Source organism: Miniopterus schreibersii (assembly GCF_964146895.1).
Source record: "Miniopterus schreibersii genome assembly, chromosome: 11".
In the NCBI taxonomy this organism is placed as follows: domain Eukaryota; kingdom Metazoa; phylum Chordata; class Mammalia; order Chiroptera; family Miniopteridae; genus Miniopterus; species Miniopterus schreibersii.
In genome coordinates, this window is record NC_138111.1 from 15,242,124 (window position 1) to 15,258,450 (window position 16,327).

General features: G+C 40.6%; 1 protein-coding gene across 7 annotated transcripts in view; it reads left to right on the forward strand.

The window, feature by feature from the left end:
• CNTRL (centriolin) overlaps nucleotides 1–16,327 on the forward strand; it is a 74,626-nt gene that overhangs the window by 38,493 nt on the left and 19,806 nt on the right. For 6 of the 7 annotated variants that reach the window (XM_081151129.1, XM_081151127.1, XM_081151132.1 and 3 more), the window contains 11 exons: nucleotides 2,432–2,577; nucleotides 3,165–3,372; nucleotides 3,878–4,057; nucleotides 5,890–6,069; nucleotides 6,829–6,945; nucleotides 7,279–7,423; nucleotides 7,908–8,056; nucleotides 9,895–10,084; nucleotides 11,162–11,475; nucleotides 12,961–13,166; nucleotides 14,919–15,111. In XM_081151129.1, the coding sequence (XP_081007255.1) occupies nucleotides 2,432–2,577; nucleotides 3,165–3,372; nucleotides 3,878–4,057; nucleotides 5,890–6,069; nucleotides 6,829–6,945; nucleotides 7,279–7,423; nucleotides 7,908–8,056; nucleotides 9,895–10,084; nucleotides 11,162–11,475; nucleotides 12,961–13,166; nucleotides 14,919–15,111 (2,028 nt within the window). The remainder of the gene's footprint in view (nucleotides 1–2,431; nucleotides 2,578–3,164; nucleotides 3,373–3,877; nucleotides 4,058–5,889; nucleotides 6,070–6,828; nucleotides 6,946–7,278; nucleotides 7,424–7,907; nucleotides 8,057–9,894; nucleotides 10,085–11,161; nucleotides 11,476–12,960; nucleotides 13,167–14,918; nucleotides 15,112–16,327) is intronic. The other variant, XM_081151128.1, reaches the window with a different exon arrangement.

The window sequence follows — 16,327 nt, forward strand, 5'->3', positions numbered from 1 at the left end:
TTTAGAGAGGGAGGGAGGGGCTAGAGAGAGAGGAAGAGAAAAAGAAGGAGAGAAAGGGAGAGAGGGAGAGAGAGAGAAACATCGATGGATATGAGAGACACATCAATTGGTTGCCTCCCTTATACACCCTGACCAGGACCAGGGATTGAACCTGCAACCCAGGTACGTGCTCTTGACCAGTAACCAAACCCGAGTCTCTTTGGTGCTGGGGCTAACACTCTAACCACAGAGCTACACAGGCCAGGGCAGATTATTATTTTTTACTATGGAAAATTTCAAATAATCACAAAAACAGAGAGAATAGTCTTATGACCTTTTATTGACCCAGCTTTAACAATTATCAGCATTCTGCCATTCTGTTTCAGTTAGTCCACTTACAAAAAAAGTTTTAATATGTTTTTATTGATTTCAGAGAGAGGAAGGGAGAGGAGGAGAGAGATAGAAACATCAATGATGAGAGTCATTCATTGGCTGCCTCCTGTGCTCCCTACTGGGGATCAAGTCTGAAACCTAGGCATGTGCCCTATCCAGGATCAAACCGTGACCTCCTGGTTCATAGGCTGATGCTTAACCACTGAGCCATGCTGGCTGGGCAGTCCACTTTTTTTTTTTTTCTGGAATATTTTAAGGAAAATCTCATACATCTTTATTGCACTCATAAATACTTCAGTACACATCTCTTAAAGGAAAGGCCAAAAATCTATTCTTTGGGGGCCTTCTCCAAAGTAGAAACTGAAGTCAGCTTTCAGAATGCTGACCTGTGCTGTGAGACTATCTTAGAACTCAGTCCTCTGATTATTTAGCCTACTAACCTACTACAGAGTTCTAATTAAATTCCTCATTTGTCTTTGTCAGAAATCATTTAGTTGCAGTGTATTGAAACCTACTAACAGTACCTCAAAAAAGGAGACAGCTTGCCAGGAACCATAGCTGCTCTAGAAATCTTTCTGAGGCTTCACAGCCCTCTTATTTCTCCTCAGTCTGTTTGGGCATTATCTGTAGTCCAGCATGGATTCCAGCCCTGAGCTGACATATCTTTACAGGTCCAGCTCCTAAACAGACTTGCTATACTAGATCTTGGTTCAGTTTTTGGAGGGAGTGAGAACTGTTTTTCAGTGGATTGGTAGACCTTGGGTAAGATCACCTGCAGCCGGATTAGACAATAATATAAATATTGCCACCACAGGGCATTAGGCAGGACAGTTTACAGATAGGATGACTGTAGATGGGACAGATACTTAACACGTTCATTGCAATTCTAAATTTTCTATTTTAGTTCAAAATGTTACACTGAATTTGAAGTAAATTAATCACTCAGGTAAGCGTTCAGGGGAATTCAGTTAGTAGCTTGGAATACAGAACTATTTTTCTTTACAATTCAGGGAAATATTAGCAGTTTCCTTTTACTTGAGAGAGCCATTGTCTGAATTTAATTCTGACGTTTAGATGTGTATGTTTGTTAGTAGTGAAAATATGCTGCTATATTACAAATACTTCCTCAGAGAATTATAAGCTATTACATACAAGCTTCAGTATTAGATGTTCCATTTTTCAGTTGATTGACAGATGGATCTGAGTATTATGGGAAAGTGTTTTTTTAACTTTGAATTATGAGTATTCTCAGGCATATACAGAAATAGAATACTAAAATGAATCCTCATGTATATACCACCTATCTTCAACAATTATGGCCAATCTTATTTCATTTATAATGCCCTCCACACTCTGCCCCTCACACCTATTCACACAGTGATTTTGAAGTAAACCCAAGACATCTTATTTTATCTGTAAATACTGTATTATTGTATGTATCTCTAAAAAATAAGGGCTTTAGAAAAGCACAAACATGGATACTATTGTTATATGTAAAATTATAATAATCCCCAGTATCATTCAATACCTTATTAGTATTCAAATTATCTCATACATTTTTAAAAAGTGTTTTGTTGGAATTGGGATCCAAATAGGGTGCATATGTTGCATTGGCTGGCTTGATTCTCAAGTCTCTTGTAGTGTATACATTTCCTCTTTTTGTTCTTTGTTATGTGTTAAAGAAAACTAGGTCTTTGTCCTGTAGAGTTTTCCATATTCTAGATTTTTGCTATTTGTGTCCCCATGGTATTGATTATGTCACATATGGGAGGTTATTTAGATTCAAGTTAGTTTTTGGCAAGAAGACATTCATAGGTAGTGTTCATAGGAACTTCTTTTTGCAACACATCAGGAAACATCATAATGCCTGGTTGTGTCTTTTGTGACTTTAGATCAGTAGATTCAGATATTGTCAGCCCAAGTGGAAAGGGTTTAAAAAGTTAGAAGAGGGTGTTGAATAAAAGTATCACATGACAAGTAATACAGGCTGTATATGTGTATGTGGATCTATTTTTAATTTTGTTTTACTTTTACCTCCCAATTTTACTCCTCTTCGTAGGATGACAATAACCTGTTAAAACAGCAACTTAAAGATTTCCAGAATCACCTGAACCATGTGGTTGATGGTTTAATTCGTCCAGAAGATGTGGCAGCTCGTGTGGATGAGCTACGGAGAAAACTGAAATCAGGAGCTGGGGAAATGAGGTAATGGAAAATCAAGACCTCCAAGTATACAGTGGGCCAAGTTGTGAGGGTCAGTGATGAACTCACCTTTCCAAGTACTGAAAATGGCTGAGTTCTTTTGTAAGGTTTCCCTTTATCATGTTTCCATAGTTGAGACACAAGATTGCTTAATTTAAATTGTCTATCACTGATTTTTTTTTCTTACATTAAATCTTTTATACTTTTTGGTATTATTTAATTTAAAAACATAAAGGTTTTAAGAGTAACTTTCTAGGAAGTTCATTGTATATGGTTAGAAAGTAGAGACAGACACATGCATTTTAAATATTAAACAAATATCAAAAGAAAACAGGCTAATTTAAGTATATGAAATGGACATTTATTCTCTGAGCATACATTGTTAGCCTGTATTTTCAAAGTGACTCAGAGTCATTTGATAAAACAATGGTTTGAACTTAGGAGATGTTCAGTAAGTTGCAATGGATTGATGCTGGTCCCATTCCATACAGCTCTTTTTACTCCTGCGTTAATGTTACCAGCATGTTTGTACCCAGCATCTAGCATCAAAATAAAATATCATATATATTATCTTTTTTCCCCCTTACCAGAATCCATAATCCTTCAGATGTCTTAGGGAAAAGTCTTGCTGATTTGCAGAAACAATTCAGTGAAATCCTTGCATGCTCCCAGTGGGAAAGAGAGGAAGCACAAGTGAGAGAGAGAAAACTCCAAGAAGAAATGGCTCTGCAACAAGAGAAACTGGCAAATGGACAAGAAGAGTTCAGGCAGGCCTGTGAGAGAGCCCTGGAAGCTAGAGTAAGAAAAGGGCAAAAGGCAGCTGGAGGGAAGTGTTTGGCAAATATTCATGGTGTTTTTCCTCAGCAAACTACAGTGCTCCTTTTCTCATGTAAATACAGTATAAATGTTGTTATTTTCACTCATAACGAGTGAAGCTGGGTTGTGACTAAATTCAACTGCTGAGTATGGCTACTGATGTCAAAGTCAGCTTCTTTGTGACTCTGTGTTTTCCTTGTCCTGGAAGCAGGGGAGATGTGTATCTTAACCTCAGGTAAATAATGCCACATTGCTGGAGTATAACATCGTGCCAGTATCTGATTTTTCTTGATGTAATTATTTTAATGAGACAAACATTAAAATGGATCCTAGAAAATGTTTAAGAGAAAATCATCCCCAGGAACTCTGAATACAAAATTTCATTACACTCTTTAGTAAAATGAAATATAGTTCTCTAAAAAGTTTTGATTTTGCTCAAAACGTATTTTGCTTAAAAATCATATTTTAAATTCCCATTTCCTCACAGATTAATTTGGATAAGAGGCAACATGAAGCAAGGATCCAGCAATTGGAGAATGAAATTCACTATTTGCAAGAAAATCTAAAAAGTATGGAGGAAATCCAAGGCCTTACAGATCTCCAACTTCAGGAAGCTGATGAGGAGAAGGAGAGAATTCTGGCCCAGCTCCAAGACTTAGAGAAAAAGGTGGGGAAGACTAGGAAAGTGAGACACTTGAGTCCCTGCTGTTTGGGCCTGCCCCCAGCCATCAGGCCAGCTGAGAAGGGGTGTGATCCACAGTCGCCTCTGGCTGTATTGCTGGCCCAGAGGTGAACCTGGCCTAAGAGAAACCTGGATGCATATCACCAAATCAAGGGCCTGAGACAAGGGTGCCATGATAGATACAAAGAGAACTGGGACTGTAAGGAGTGACTTTAGTAGAGCTGGTTAAATGGAAATTAAATGCTATTGGGATGAGTTTCCCACCCCTCCTTCAAAACTCCTTGCTCAATTAGACACACCTGTGGGAAATTACTTCTAAACTCCTCATCTTTCTAACACCCTGGCCTCTGTTTGAACTTCTCAATCCCACCTACCTACTCCCATTGTCAGATCCTAGACCTTGCCCAAATTGCACCCACCCCTTTTGAAATCACAAACTGAAGTGTCACATTCTGATTGTAACTCTTACCTGACCAGCACCCCCATGCTGACCATTTTGCAACCTTATTGAGTATTTCAGTACACTAGCCCTACCTTTTCTGTTTGTTAAGCCTTTCTGTCTTTATTTTCCTCCTTGTCCAAGTTAAATTACATAGTCCCTTGCCCTTTTCTCCTGTCTTACTTCTCTGACAAAACTGTAGCTATTTGCTTTCTTTGGGCTTGCAGACATGCCAAGTATTCCTGTAGGGAAAAAAGCACCCTTCTGGGCATAGTGGTATCACTGTAAACTCTTGGTCCCCAGCCTCAAAGGGAAAACTTGTCCCTTTTCTCTAGTAAGCTCATTCTCTCGTACCCTATTGTTTCTTGTCTTCTCACTCCTCACACCTACCCTCTCCCTTCTCCCAGCCTCAATGATGACTTGATTCATACTTCACTGAGAACCCATCAGTCTCCAAGTCTTATTGAGCCTGCTTCCAAAATATATCTGGAATATATATATGTACTTTGTTCTTTTCCAATGCCACCACCCTCATCCAGCCATCATCTCTCCTCTGGACAACTGCTGTGACCACCTGACCCTGCTCCACAGAGCAGCCAACATGTTCTTTCAGAATATGAATTGGCTCTTGTCAGTTCCATCTGTGTCTCCCCCCATCTCTAGTAGCTTCTGTTTTTAGTATAAAGACCAAAATTCTTACGCTTATGAGGTCCTGCATGATTGCCTTTGTTTAGTTGTCTCCTTTTCTCACTACACTCCTTTCAGTTAATCAAAAATACCAAGTTCTATCTTCCCTCCTGGTGTTCGCACATGCCATTCCCTCACCTGGCCTGTGTTCTTCCACTATTTTCCCTGACTGCCACCTTCCCACCAATGTAGGTCTCCCCTGCTGTTCTCTCAAATAGTACCCTCTTCTGTCCCTTGGTAGCACTAATCACAATTTCAGTTATACAATTTGTGTATTTATTTAATATGTCTCTCCTAAATCCTTGAGGGCAGCAGCCAAATCTGTTTGGTTTGCTACCATATGCCTGCTGCTTGACTCAGCGATTCCAAACAGCTGGTCCATCACTTGGTGATGGTGCCAAGAAATGTTTTTCCAATGAATAAATGAATTTATGATCATGAAGAATCTTCACTAAGTAGACTGATTTCATTCTAAGTTTATCATACAGTTTTGAGATGATTTTATTTATTTATTCACTTAGCGAATATTTATGGAGCACCTACTGTGTACCAGGTATTCTAGGCATGGGGCATGTAGCAGTGAACAGAGCCTCTATCTTCATGGAAGCTAACATATTAATTCATTGCTACCAAATGATTGATATGTTTAATTAATGTTTCATATGTTTAATTAATGTTTCTTATATTTTAGAAGAAACTTGAAGATGCCAAATCTCAGGAGCAGTTTCTTGGTTTAGATAAAGAATTAAAGAAACTAAAGAAAGCTGTGGCCGCCTCTGATAAGCTAGCCACAGCTGAGCTCACCATTGCTAAAGACCAGCTTAAGTCTCTTCATGGAACTGTTATGAAAATTAACCAGGAGCGAGCAGAGGTGAGTCCACATGTACAGAACAAGTTTCCACCAGTGCTGCTGCTGCTGTCAAAATACATAACTTGTATTATTGATCTTCTTAAAGACTTCGGTTATTTTCTAAACCACTATAAAGTTGTCTGTTTTCCCGTCGGACCTGAAGATTGTATTTCTCCCATCACAGCCCTACCATGGGTCCTGCACTCTATTGGGTCCTGAAAGGAACCATCAAATGAAACATACCATCCCTGCCTGAGAGTGTAGAGATCTGCTTAGGGAGGTAGCTGTCAATACACACCCAAACAAAGGTCTTAAAGGCTCACCATGTAAACCTTCTGAATCTCAAACTTTTCATCTTGTGCAGTCAGATGATTAATGTGTTACCTCATAGGGCTGCCATGACTCCTGACTGAGATAATGTCTGTTATAGTCTTTACAGGATGCAAATGCTAATGAGATTAATACAGTAGATCATAGGAGAGAATCTAACGATGAGAGTCCAGAGAGATACTAGTCATGGAAGACTGTAGAATAGTGAAGAAAAAATTAGCCCTTGCTCTTTCTGATGCAGCACCCTGCTCACTTGGCCCAATAGAGATGTAGATCAAACTGCCAAGTGATTGGAACAGCACAGGACAAGGTGGGACTTGGTGTCACGTACGTAGGACAGTCAGGCAGGTAATCTGATGAAAGCAGAGGAATAAATCTGGGAGAAAGAAAGAAATGAAGAAGACAACCTGTGATAGTAGTGGTGCCTTTCTCATACTTCTGTCCCAATAGGAGTTGCAGGAAACGGAGAGGTTCAGCAGAAAGGCAGCACAAGCAGCGAGGGATCTGACCCGAGCAGAAGCAGAGATCGAACTCTTGCAGAATCTTCTCAGGGATAAAGAGGATCAGGTCAGTGCTGGTACCCTGAGACCTTCTCCTGATTGGATCCTTATCAGTTCCTAAAAGACTGATCACTGGAGGTGATATCTCAAAGGATTTTAAAGTGCTGTCACTAGTCATGAGTGCTTTATTTTCTACTGTGTACCAGGGACAGTGTAGTTTAACTATAAAGTGCTTTATTTTCTACTGTGTGCTAGGGACAGTGCAGTTTATAAGGAGTGATGTGGTTACCTCATTAGTAAAGTGTAAGTAAAAATTCTAGAATTACAGTCAAGTGGCAAAGCTAAGTGCACCTGGAAAAGAATGTTCACTGGGAACTTTGTGTATGTGATTTCTCAATAGTTTCACATTGAGATGGAGAAAGCAGATGTAGGCACCGCAGGAGCAGACTCACAGGTGCTAGAAATTGAGAAGCTGAATGAGATTATGGAGAGACAAAGGACAGAGATTGCCAGGCTGCGGAACTTACTAGACCTCAGTGGGGCTGGTAAAGTATTGGGCTTTTGATTTTGGTAGTGGTTTTGTACTTGTTCTAAAGTCAAAACATATTGTTTGTTTTTGACCTTTTGCAGATTTATTTAACTGTTATAGATCTGTTCGATGCTTGATTTACACAGCTGTGATAATTAGCTTAATAAATAAAAGCAAAGAATTAAAAATATTTATGTAAATACAGTATTAAGGGATTTGATTACAAAGAGATAAGAGATTTATTTTTATATTTTCAAAAGAAGTAATGTTTACAAATCTGTTTATTTCCTTTCTCTGGTTTACTTTATAAGTGAACAACAGGAGGCTCTGTCTGTCTGCTTTAAGTGTTAGCAAAATCTCATTACCAAAGGGTAGGCTGAAAGTCAGCTTTGAGGGATTGATAAAAGTCATTAACTCTCATGGAATCACTTTTGTATTTTGAGAGAGAAAGGAAGTATATGATTTCATAGCCAACTTTATAGAACAGCTTTCCCTTACAGATAACAAAGGAAGCTTTGAAAATGTTTTGGAAGAAATTGCTGAACTTCGACGTGAAGTTTCTTATCAGAATGATTACATCAGCAGCATGGCAGATCCTTTCAAAAGAAGAGGCTATTGGTACTTCAAGCCGCCGCCATCATCATCAAAAGTAGGAAGTCTGTGGTGCTGGGACTATATACTGAATTTTCTTGAAGAAAGTGTGACAGTGTTCCCTTCACCAAAGTTGTGAACAAGTGTCAAGAACACATATCTAGGCTAAGCCATGCCCTGAGGTTCTTAAGTGTTTTTAATATTGAGATGAAAATAGGGCCTTCCCAAGGAAGGTGACAATTGCCCATTCATGCTTAGGTAGTATATTATGGTGTCCTTGAGTGGGGATTCTGTAAGGGGATAAGATGACTTGAGCCCAAAGAGCCTGTTGGAAAATATGTATAGCCTTGTGCAGATGCTCAGGCAGAAAACTGGCACCTGGATTTCATTTCATTTTTAACCAACATTCACTCAGTGGTTACTGCAGTCTAGTTCTAGACAATGGTAGGGTTCCATGATGAATGATATAGGCCCTACTCTCAAATAGCTTGTGGGCTGGCAGGGAAGACAGGCACACTAATGTGATTACACAACAGTGATATGCATGTGACAGCAGATTTGACCTGTGTGCTCTAGTTGCAGAGAGGTGTGAAGGATTCATTTTGTGGGGAGTTCAGGAAGGAAGGCTTTGCAAGCAGGGTTGTGAAATCAACACTTAGCAACCATAAGGGATGGGCTTTTAGGAAGGAGGGAACACCTTTTGTGGAAAAAGAGAGTTAGTTTACCTATGGCAAGTAGCCTATGGGGCTCAAAGTTTGGATGGGAAAGGTGAAGCTGGAAAAGTAGATTGAGGTTGTGCTTTTTTTTTTTTTTTAATGTATCTTTATTGATTTCAGAGAGAGGAAGGGGGAGGGAGAGAGAAATTGAAACATCAATGATGAGAGAGTCGTCATTGATTGGCTGCTTCCTGCACGCCCCTGACTGGGGATCCAGCCCGCAACCCAGGCACGTGCCCTGACCAGGAATCCAACTTCAATCTCCTGGAGCTCGTCCGCTGAGCCACCCCTGGCTGGGCAGGGTTGTGCTTTTTTTTAAAAGGGCCTCAAAAATCTCTTGCACTTAATTATGTAGACCTTGGGAAACTGAGGTTGTACATAATATGATCAGAGCTGTAGTTTAGGAAGAATAATTGGGCTGAGTATGGAGGCTAGACCTGCGTGAGGCTGTTTGAACACAATCAGGTGAAGGATAGAAGAGGCCAGAGTAAGAGCAGTGGAGCTGGAGTGGGAGAGATGGCATCAAGGGATGTTTGGGAGATAGAATTGTCAGGGCTTAAGGCCTGAATGTGGGGAGTGAGGAAAGCACTGTAAGCAGCACTTATCCAAAGCAGAGGGGCTAGGTGACATCTTGCCAGATTCAGCTAACAGGCAACCATCAGGGAGAAGTAGCTCTGACATGCTAGGATCCTAGGGCTCTGTATACTTAATCAGAACCCCAAAGAGCACATCTGAGATTCTTCTCCCAGGAATCTAAAGGAAGCCAACACCCTTGGCACAACCAGGGCTGGAGGTGGAAGCAGTATGGGTGAGGCTTTGGATAGACCATCTTCTTAGAGGGAGAGTAGCACTTTAAAGCTATGCCAAAATCCTAGAGCAGAAGAGGCTAATATTCCCAAATTCCCTTGAAAGTTCACTGTGTGTCCTTTGCCTCAGAGGACAAGGAAAAAGAAGAGAAACCACCAGGAAAGATAAGTACTGGAATAGAGAGGCCGACACCCAGGCGTTTTGCGTACCATGCAATCACATCTCACTTCTGTCTATGAAAAGTGAGAATTGTGGTGTATGAAAAGAGTTTTTTTCTCAGCTTTGCTACATCTCAGTTTTGCTCTAGATCTTGACATTTCTCCAAATCAGCCTTTTCATTTGTAATAATGTGCTCTACTGTCATTTGTTGTAGGTTTCCAGCCACAGTTCCCAGGCCACCAAGGACTCTGGTGTTGGCCTAAAATACGCAGCCTCAACTCCTATTAGAAAAGCACACCCTGGGCAGCCAGATGGGAAGGAAGGCAGTGGACTGCCACCTGCCTCAGGATACTGGGTTTATTCTCCCATCAGGAGTGGGTTACATAAATCGTTTACAAATAGAGGTAAGTTAAGTCACATAAGGTAGTTGCATTTCTTTTGCCTGTTTAATAACTCTTTATTGGTTCCCTGAAATCCATAAGACACAGTCCAAACTTCTTAGCTTGCTCTGCAAGGCCCTCTGTGATTTGGTCTTGGCCAGTGACCTCTTGACCTTTTGTCTCACCTCCCATCACTCTCTCACACGTCAGCCATACCCAGCTGCCTAACATACAGCATGCCATGTTCCTCAGACTTCCATGCTTTAAGTCCTCTGTTTGAAATGGCTTTTTCTTCCTTCCTCTTCCAAACCTTTTTCTACTCATCCAGGTCCTCAAACACCACTCCTTTTATGGAGCCTTCCTCCACCCTGCCTCACCTAGGAAGACTGAGCTGCTTCTTTGCCTGTGCTCCTGGAGCATGGTGCTTACATCCTTGAGTCATGGCATTAATTGCTTGACTAAAATGAAGTGTTGGAGGTCTGCCTTCTAAAGCTTTGTGGGAAAGAATCAGACCTGGGGTAAATCATAGGTCTTTCACTAAGTGGTTGTGCGATCCTAGGCAAATTATTTAGCTACTCTGAAACTGTAAATCTTTAAAATGGGAATACCACTTTCTGAGAACTTGTTCAATCAGGACCTACTTATTGAGTGCCTGATGTGTGCTAGGTTCTCTGTCATCAGTGATAAACAGAGTTCCTGCTTGTAGGGGAGATAAGTAAGTAAACCAATACCTTGGAGAGTGCTGTTCATTGTGATAGTGGTAACTGCTGAGAGCTGTGGGATCTCACAGCACTTCTCTGTTGGTCTTTAATGTTGCACAAAGCAGGCACCCAAATGGTTGCTGAATAAATGAATGAACGAATGAAGATGGAAAAAAACACACCAAACCAACAGGTAGGCATAAGAAAAACTCAAGTATCAGCTGTTGAAAATAACTCGAATCCCTGTTTTGATCTGCTTTTCAAAATTGATTTTGACCTTTTTTATAGAATTTTATTCTAAAATTTCTGGTATCTGGCCTAAATGCTGCTGTTTTCTGCTAAATTTGTTTACTTGGGAAGCCATGGAGGGTAAAACAATCTTCTATTTATTTCTTTCAAGATGCAGAGAGTGGAGGAGATAGCCCAGAAGAGAGCGAGCTGGATGACCAAGAGGACCACCCATTTGTGCCTCCTCCTGGATACATGATGTACACTGTGTTTCCTGATGGTTCTCCTGTGCCCCAGGGCATGGCCCTGTATGCACCACCTCCTCCCTTGCCCAACAATAGCCAACCTCTCACCCCTGGCACTGTTGTTTATGGCCCGCCTCCTGCTGGGGTCCCCATCGTTTGTGGACCTCTTCCCCCCAACTTCTCCATCCCCCTCATTCCTATGGGTGTGCTGCATTGCAACGTCCCAGAACACCATAACTTAGTAAGTGGAAAGACATACGACCCCCTATCCACACTTCCATGGGAGACTGAATAAGGTTATATACTTAATAAGTTGGCCTATTTGTGAATGGGTTATATCCCCCAAGTGTGTTTGTAAGGCTGATATTTAGAACCAAGCAACCATTATCTTATTAAAATACTGGACAGGAGTTAGGGTACCAGACCAGTCTACAAACCTGGTTTAACCATTGTATAACAAAATGCCTTTAGTCCAGAAAGTAACCATTTTTAGAAAGCATATATATTTTTCTACTGACAAGTACTGTTATTAATGTGTATGTGTAAACATACTCATATACTAGTGCCTGTACTTGTACACATGTATATGTTTATATGTATGTACATATATGTGCTTGTGTATACACATGTATGAGCAGCACACAGCAAAGGTTTTGATGGCAATTATCTCTGGGCAGTGAGATTTACTGATTATTTTTCTTTTCATAGTTTTTTTTATTGTACACACAATTTTGTATCTATTTTTCCCACTTAATGTTATAAGCATTTCCCCATGGTTTTACAAATGTTTTTAAATAGTATGACTGCACAACACTTCTTTGTAGGCACTATGGTTGACTTGACTGTGTGTAAATTTTTACTCTATTTCATATTCTCAGTTTAGATTCCAAGAAATGATTATTTCCTAATTACTAGCTTACTTGATAACTTTTAGGTTCTAAAGAAATAAAATGTATTTTACAAGCTCCTCCTTCAAATTCAAGACACCTGGAGCTCTTTATGTTTTCCTTTTCTTAGCAGATTGAGAAGAAGGTAAAGGACTAGGACATGTGGGTGCCAGCCACTCGTCCTATTATAATAGGTCAGACTAGCGTCAGAGGAACTGTGTGTATTTATGTGGTTAAAGTGATAGTCATTCACATTGTTTTGCAGTTTTTCAGTGCATATTGAATTTATACAGTTCTGTTGGTTCAGCAGTTGATCATCTCTTAAGCTAGTTCTTTTACCCTCCAGTATACCCAGCTGTTTCGGTAGTTTTCCAGGTACAGTTTTACACCTCCCTATAGTTGCACATGTTATTTCCTTAGCTTAGGTCTTTCCCATTTCATTTATTCTTCAAAACCCAGGCAAAAGACCTCTTCTTCTGGTCAGCCTTCTCACAGAACTTCCCTCCCATGTACCTAGAGGAGGGAGAGACCTCTTTGTGTGTCTTTTCTGCTAGATGGCTGAACTCTAGAGGCAGAGATTGTTCACAAGAGGTACTTGGTGAATGTTTATCAATCATAGTTGGTCTGATGGAAAAGTTAAAAGCTTTATTAATCTACTCATTTTATCTATGGCATGTGAAAAAATTGGCTTAACTTAATTTTTCTTTTTATACTGAAGCCTTAAAAACTACCACCATTTTCAGGTCAGATATACCACTTTAACCACCGTTCATTCCAGTTTTTGGCAGGAAAGAGGGAAAACATGATGTTTCAGTATTGCATTTTTTTTCTTTGTTCAGGAGAGTGAAGTTTCTAGATTAGAAGACATAATGCAGCATTTAAAATCAAAGAAATGGGAACAGTGTATGAAAGTATCCAAGCGGCAGTCTGAGAAAGAAATGGAAGAACTGCATCATAATATTGATGGTCTTTTGCAAGAGAAGAAAGATTTAGAGCATGAAGTTGAAGAATTACATAGAACCATTCAGAAGCAGCAAGAGCGAAGGTAATTATTAGCCATTTTATTTTTATAATTCAGATGAATATATTTGTTCATTAAGATAACCTATGTCAGTGCTGTCCATTAGAACTTCCTACTGTCTTGAAAATGTTCTAGATCTATACTGTCCAAGCAGTAAGCCACAAGCCACATGTGGCCATTGAACACTTGAAATGTGGTTAATGGAACTTAGGAACAGAATTTAATTTAAATTAATATCCACATGGTGATTACCATATTGGACAGTATAAGCCTCAGTTCTCTTAGCCACTAATCCAAATCAGCCCTTCTTGTAGTCCCTTTTGGAGAATGCCACAGCCATTCCCCCTCCCCAGTTACCCTGACTAAAACATGCCAGGTGTCATCAGCATCTCCTTTTCCCTCCTCCCCCAGGCATCCAGCTGGTCTCCAAGTCCTACTGACTCTACTCAAAGAGCTCTGAAACTGAACCCCTTCCTTCATCTCCGCTTCACTGGCCTTTAATCAGTCTTATCCTATATCATTGCAGTAGCTTCCACACTGGCCTTCTATGTCTAGTCTCTTTCTTTCCTTCTACCCATCAACTTGGCTACAGATCTCACTGTGCCACCCTCCTATGTGACTTTCAGTCCCATCAGAATATATTCTGCTCACCAAGATCTGAACGCTATCTCCCTTTTTTACCCTGCTCTCCCTGTTCTGGCTCTACTTATTTTGCTGTGGTTTCCCCAAGCACCATGTTTTCTTCTGCCTCTCCACTGTTGCACATACTGTCCTTTGCCTGAAATGGCTTCCTTACTCCCATGCCTAACTCCAACCTTTCTTTCAAGGCAAAGCGCAGGGATCCTCTCTTACAAAGTCTCATCTCAGGCTCTCATAGTTTGGGGTTGGCAGCCTTGGACATAGTACTGTTCACACCATGTTTTAAGGAGCCCAGGAAGGCAGTAACTGGGCATCCCTCTCTCTGCTGCAGCACTGGCATAGGGTCTGTGAATGAATGCAGTATCTGCTGAGTGGGTCACTTATGTAGAAGCCCATCTTCTGCAGTAGTCCATGGATTATGACAGTTCCCCAGTTCTTGTCATTTAAGCCAGACTGACCTAAGCACCAGGGTTGGGGGGAGACCTGTGGAGGACACAGAGGTGAGCAAAATATGGTATCTGCCTTCCAGTAGACCTGGTGGGGAATAGCAACGGCCTTGGGACTAGATGTTTGAGGTTTTGGGGATGGTTATGTCTATTATTTTTGTAGGTGTATGTGTGTGTGGCGGGGGGGGGTGGGGTGTTGAGGAGGATGGTAGGGCAGTAGGATAACCATTTCTTTTGCCAGATATAAAAGTGTAATATAAATGATCATTTTAGGGAATTTGGTAACACAAAAATCTTCAAAGGAAAAAGTAAAAATCATCTATATGACTTCATTTAAAAAGAATCTGTTAATATATTGATGAATTTACTTTCATGTTTTTCTGTCATAGCTGATCTTATTTTCAAGTAATTTTGACACGATGGCCTTGAGTTACCGAACCTGTGTCATGCTTTTTGATTTTTCAAATATCGTCACCATGTTTACTCTATCAGAACAGACAAAATTAGGCAGTGTTTGGGGGCAGCTGGTGATCTGGGCCTTGAAGGATAATTTTGAGGGAATGGATGGTTATTGTGGTAATGGTTTGTTTTATAACACAGAAGAATGGAAATATTAACATTGGTTTAGGCTACAAGTGTCTGTATTATAACATTTTAAATCTCTTAATATGTATGTGTATGATATTTTTAGAGACTTCATTGATGGAAATGTGGAGAGTCTTATGAATGAACTAGAAATGGAAAAATCACTCCAACACCATGAAGATATTGTAGATGAAATCGAGTGCATTGAGAAGACCCTTCTGAAACGTCGCGCAGAGCTCAGGGAGGCTGACCGACTGCTGGCGGAAGCTGAGAGTGAACTTTCATGCACAGAAGAGAAAGTATGTTCTGTTGTGGTTTGGGGTGAGAGAGCTTACTGTTGTCAGCATGAGGGATTAGAAAGAAAATGTGATAAGAGTGCAGTTGTCCAGGTCAGACGGCCGTTTTCCAGGCTGGACGCTGCTAGTTAAGAGCTACAAGAATTTGAGCAAGTCGCTTAAGTCCCTGAGCTTTGCTTTCCTCATTCGTATATTCAGGCTAAGAATACCTAGGCTGCTTAGTATTAATTAAATGCAGTAGCATATGTAAAGCTCCTAAGTCATTAGTTCCTACCGCAAACCACTTCCTTATCTTACGTGAGTCTTTTTATTTAGGCTTTGATGTCTGTACTTATTAGTTTTTATTTTCTATCCTCCCACAAACAGGGAGGGTTTCTTTGTCATTGATTTTTAGGGAGAGTGGAAGGGAAGGTGAGGGAGGGGAGACATCTATGTGACGGAGACATACCAATCAGTTGCCTCCCACATGCGCCCCGACCTGGGGCAGGGATCAGACCTGCAGCCCAGGTACATGCTCGTGACCGGGTCAAACCCGAGACCCTCTGGTGGGCAGGCTGGCGCTCTAACCACTGAGCCACACTGGCCAGGCATCTGTATTCATTAAATAGATCAACCTTATATTCTTATGGCCCTTACAGGACTCCTAGTTTTACTTTGTTCTCCAAGTTGATAAGGATATAAAAATCAAATAATTTTGTCTGAGATAATATTCTTGAGACTACAAGACAGAAGGAAGTCAGGGAGGAAGAGGATCTACCTTTTGCCACACATTGGCTGTTTATAAAGACCACTTCATTTACCCTTCCTGGCAACCCTGTGAGGTGATTGTTAGCACATTTCCCAGATGTAGCACAGAGAGGCTGGAAGCAGGCCCAGGCTCACACAGGTAAAGTTCTCCCCCACCAAGAGAGGGTTTTTGCAGTTAGATGAGAATTCCAGGATAAAGTCCCATGCCCACATGGAATGACCTCAGGAACTACCATTTTTATATTGTTACTTAAACATGATTGATTTAAAGAATAGAAATCAATTACCCAAGAACAGAAACGAAGGATTTATTAAAGAAATTCTTTGAGTGATGGTTTTAATAAGAATGGAAAAACATCCTCATCTCTTCATCAGTTTCTTCTGTCACATGTTAGATTGCTGTGAGAGAAAATAGGTGTGAGCAGGACAGAGAAAAACTTATTAGTGGTGTATAAAGGAAACTGATGATAGC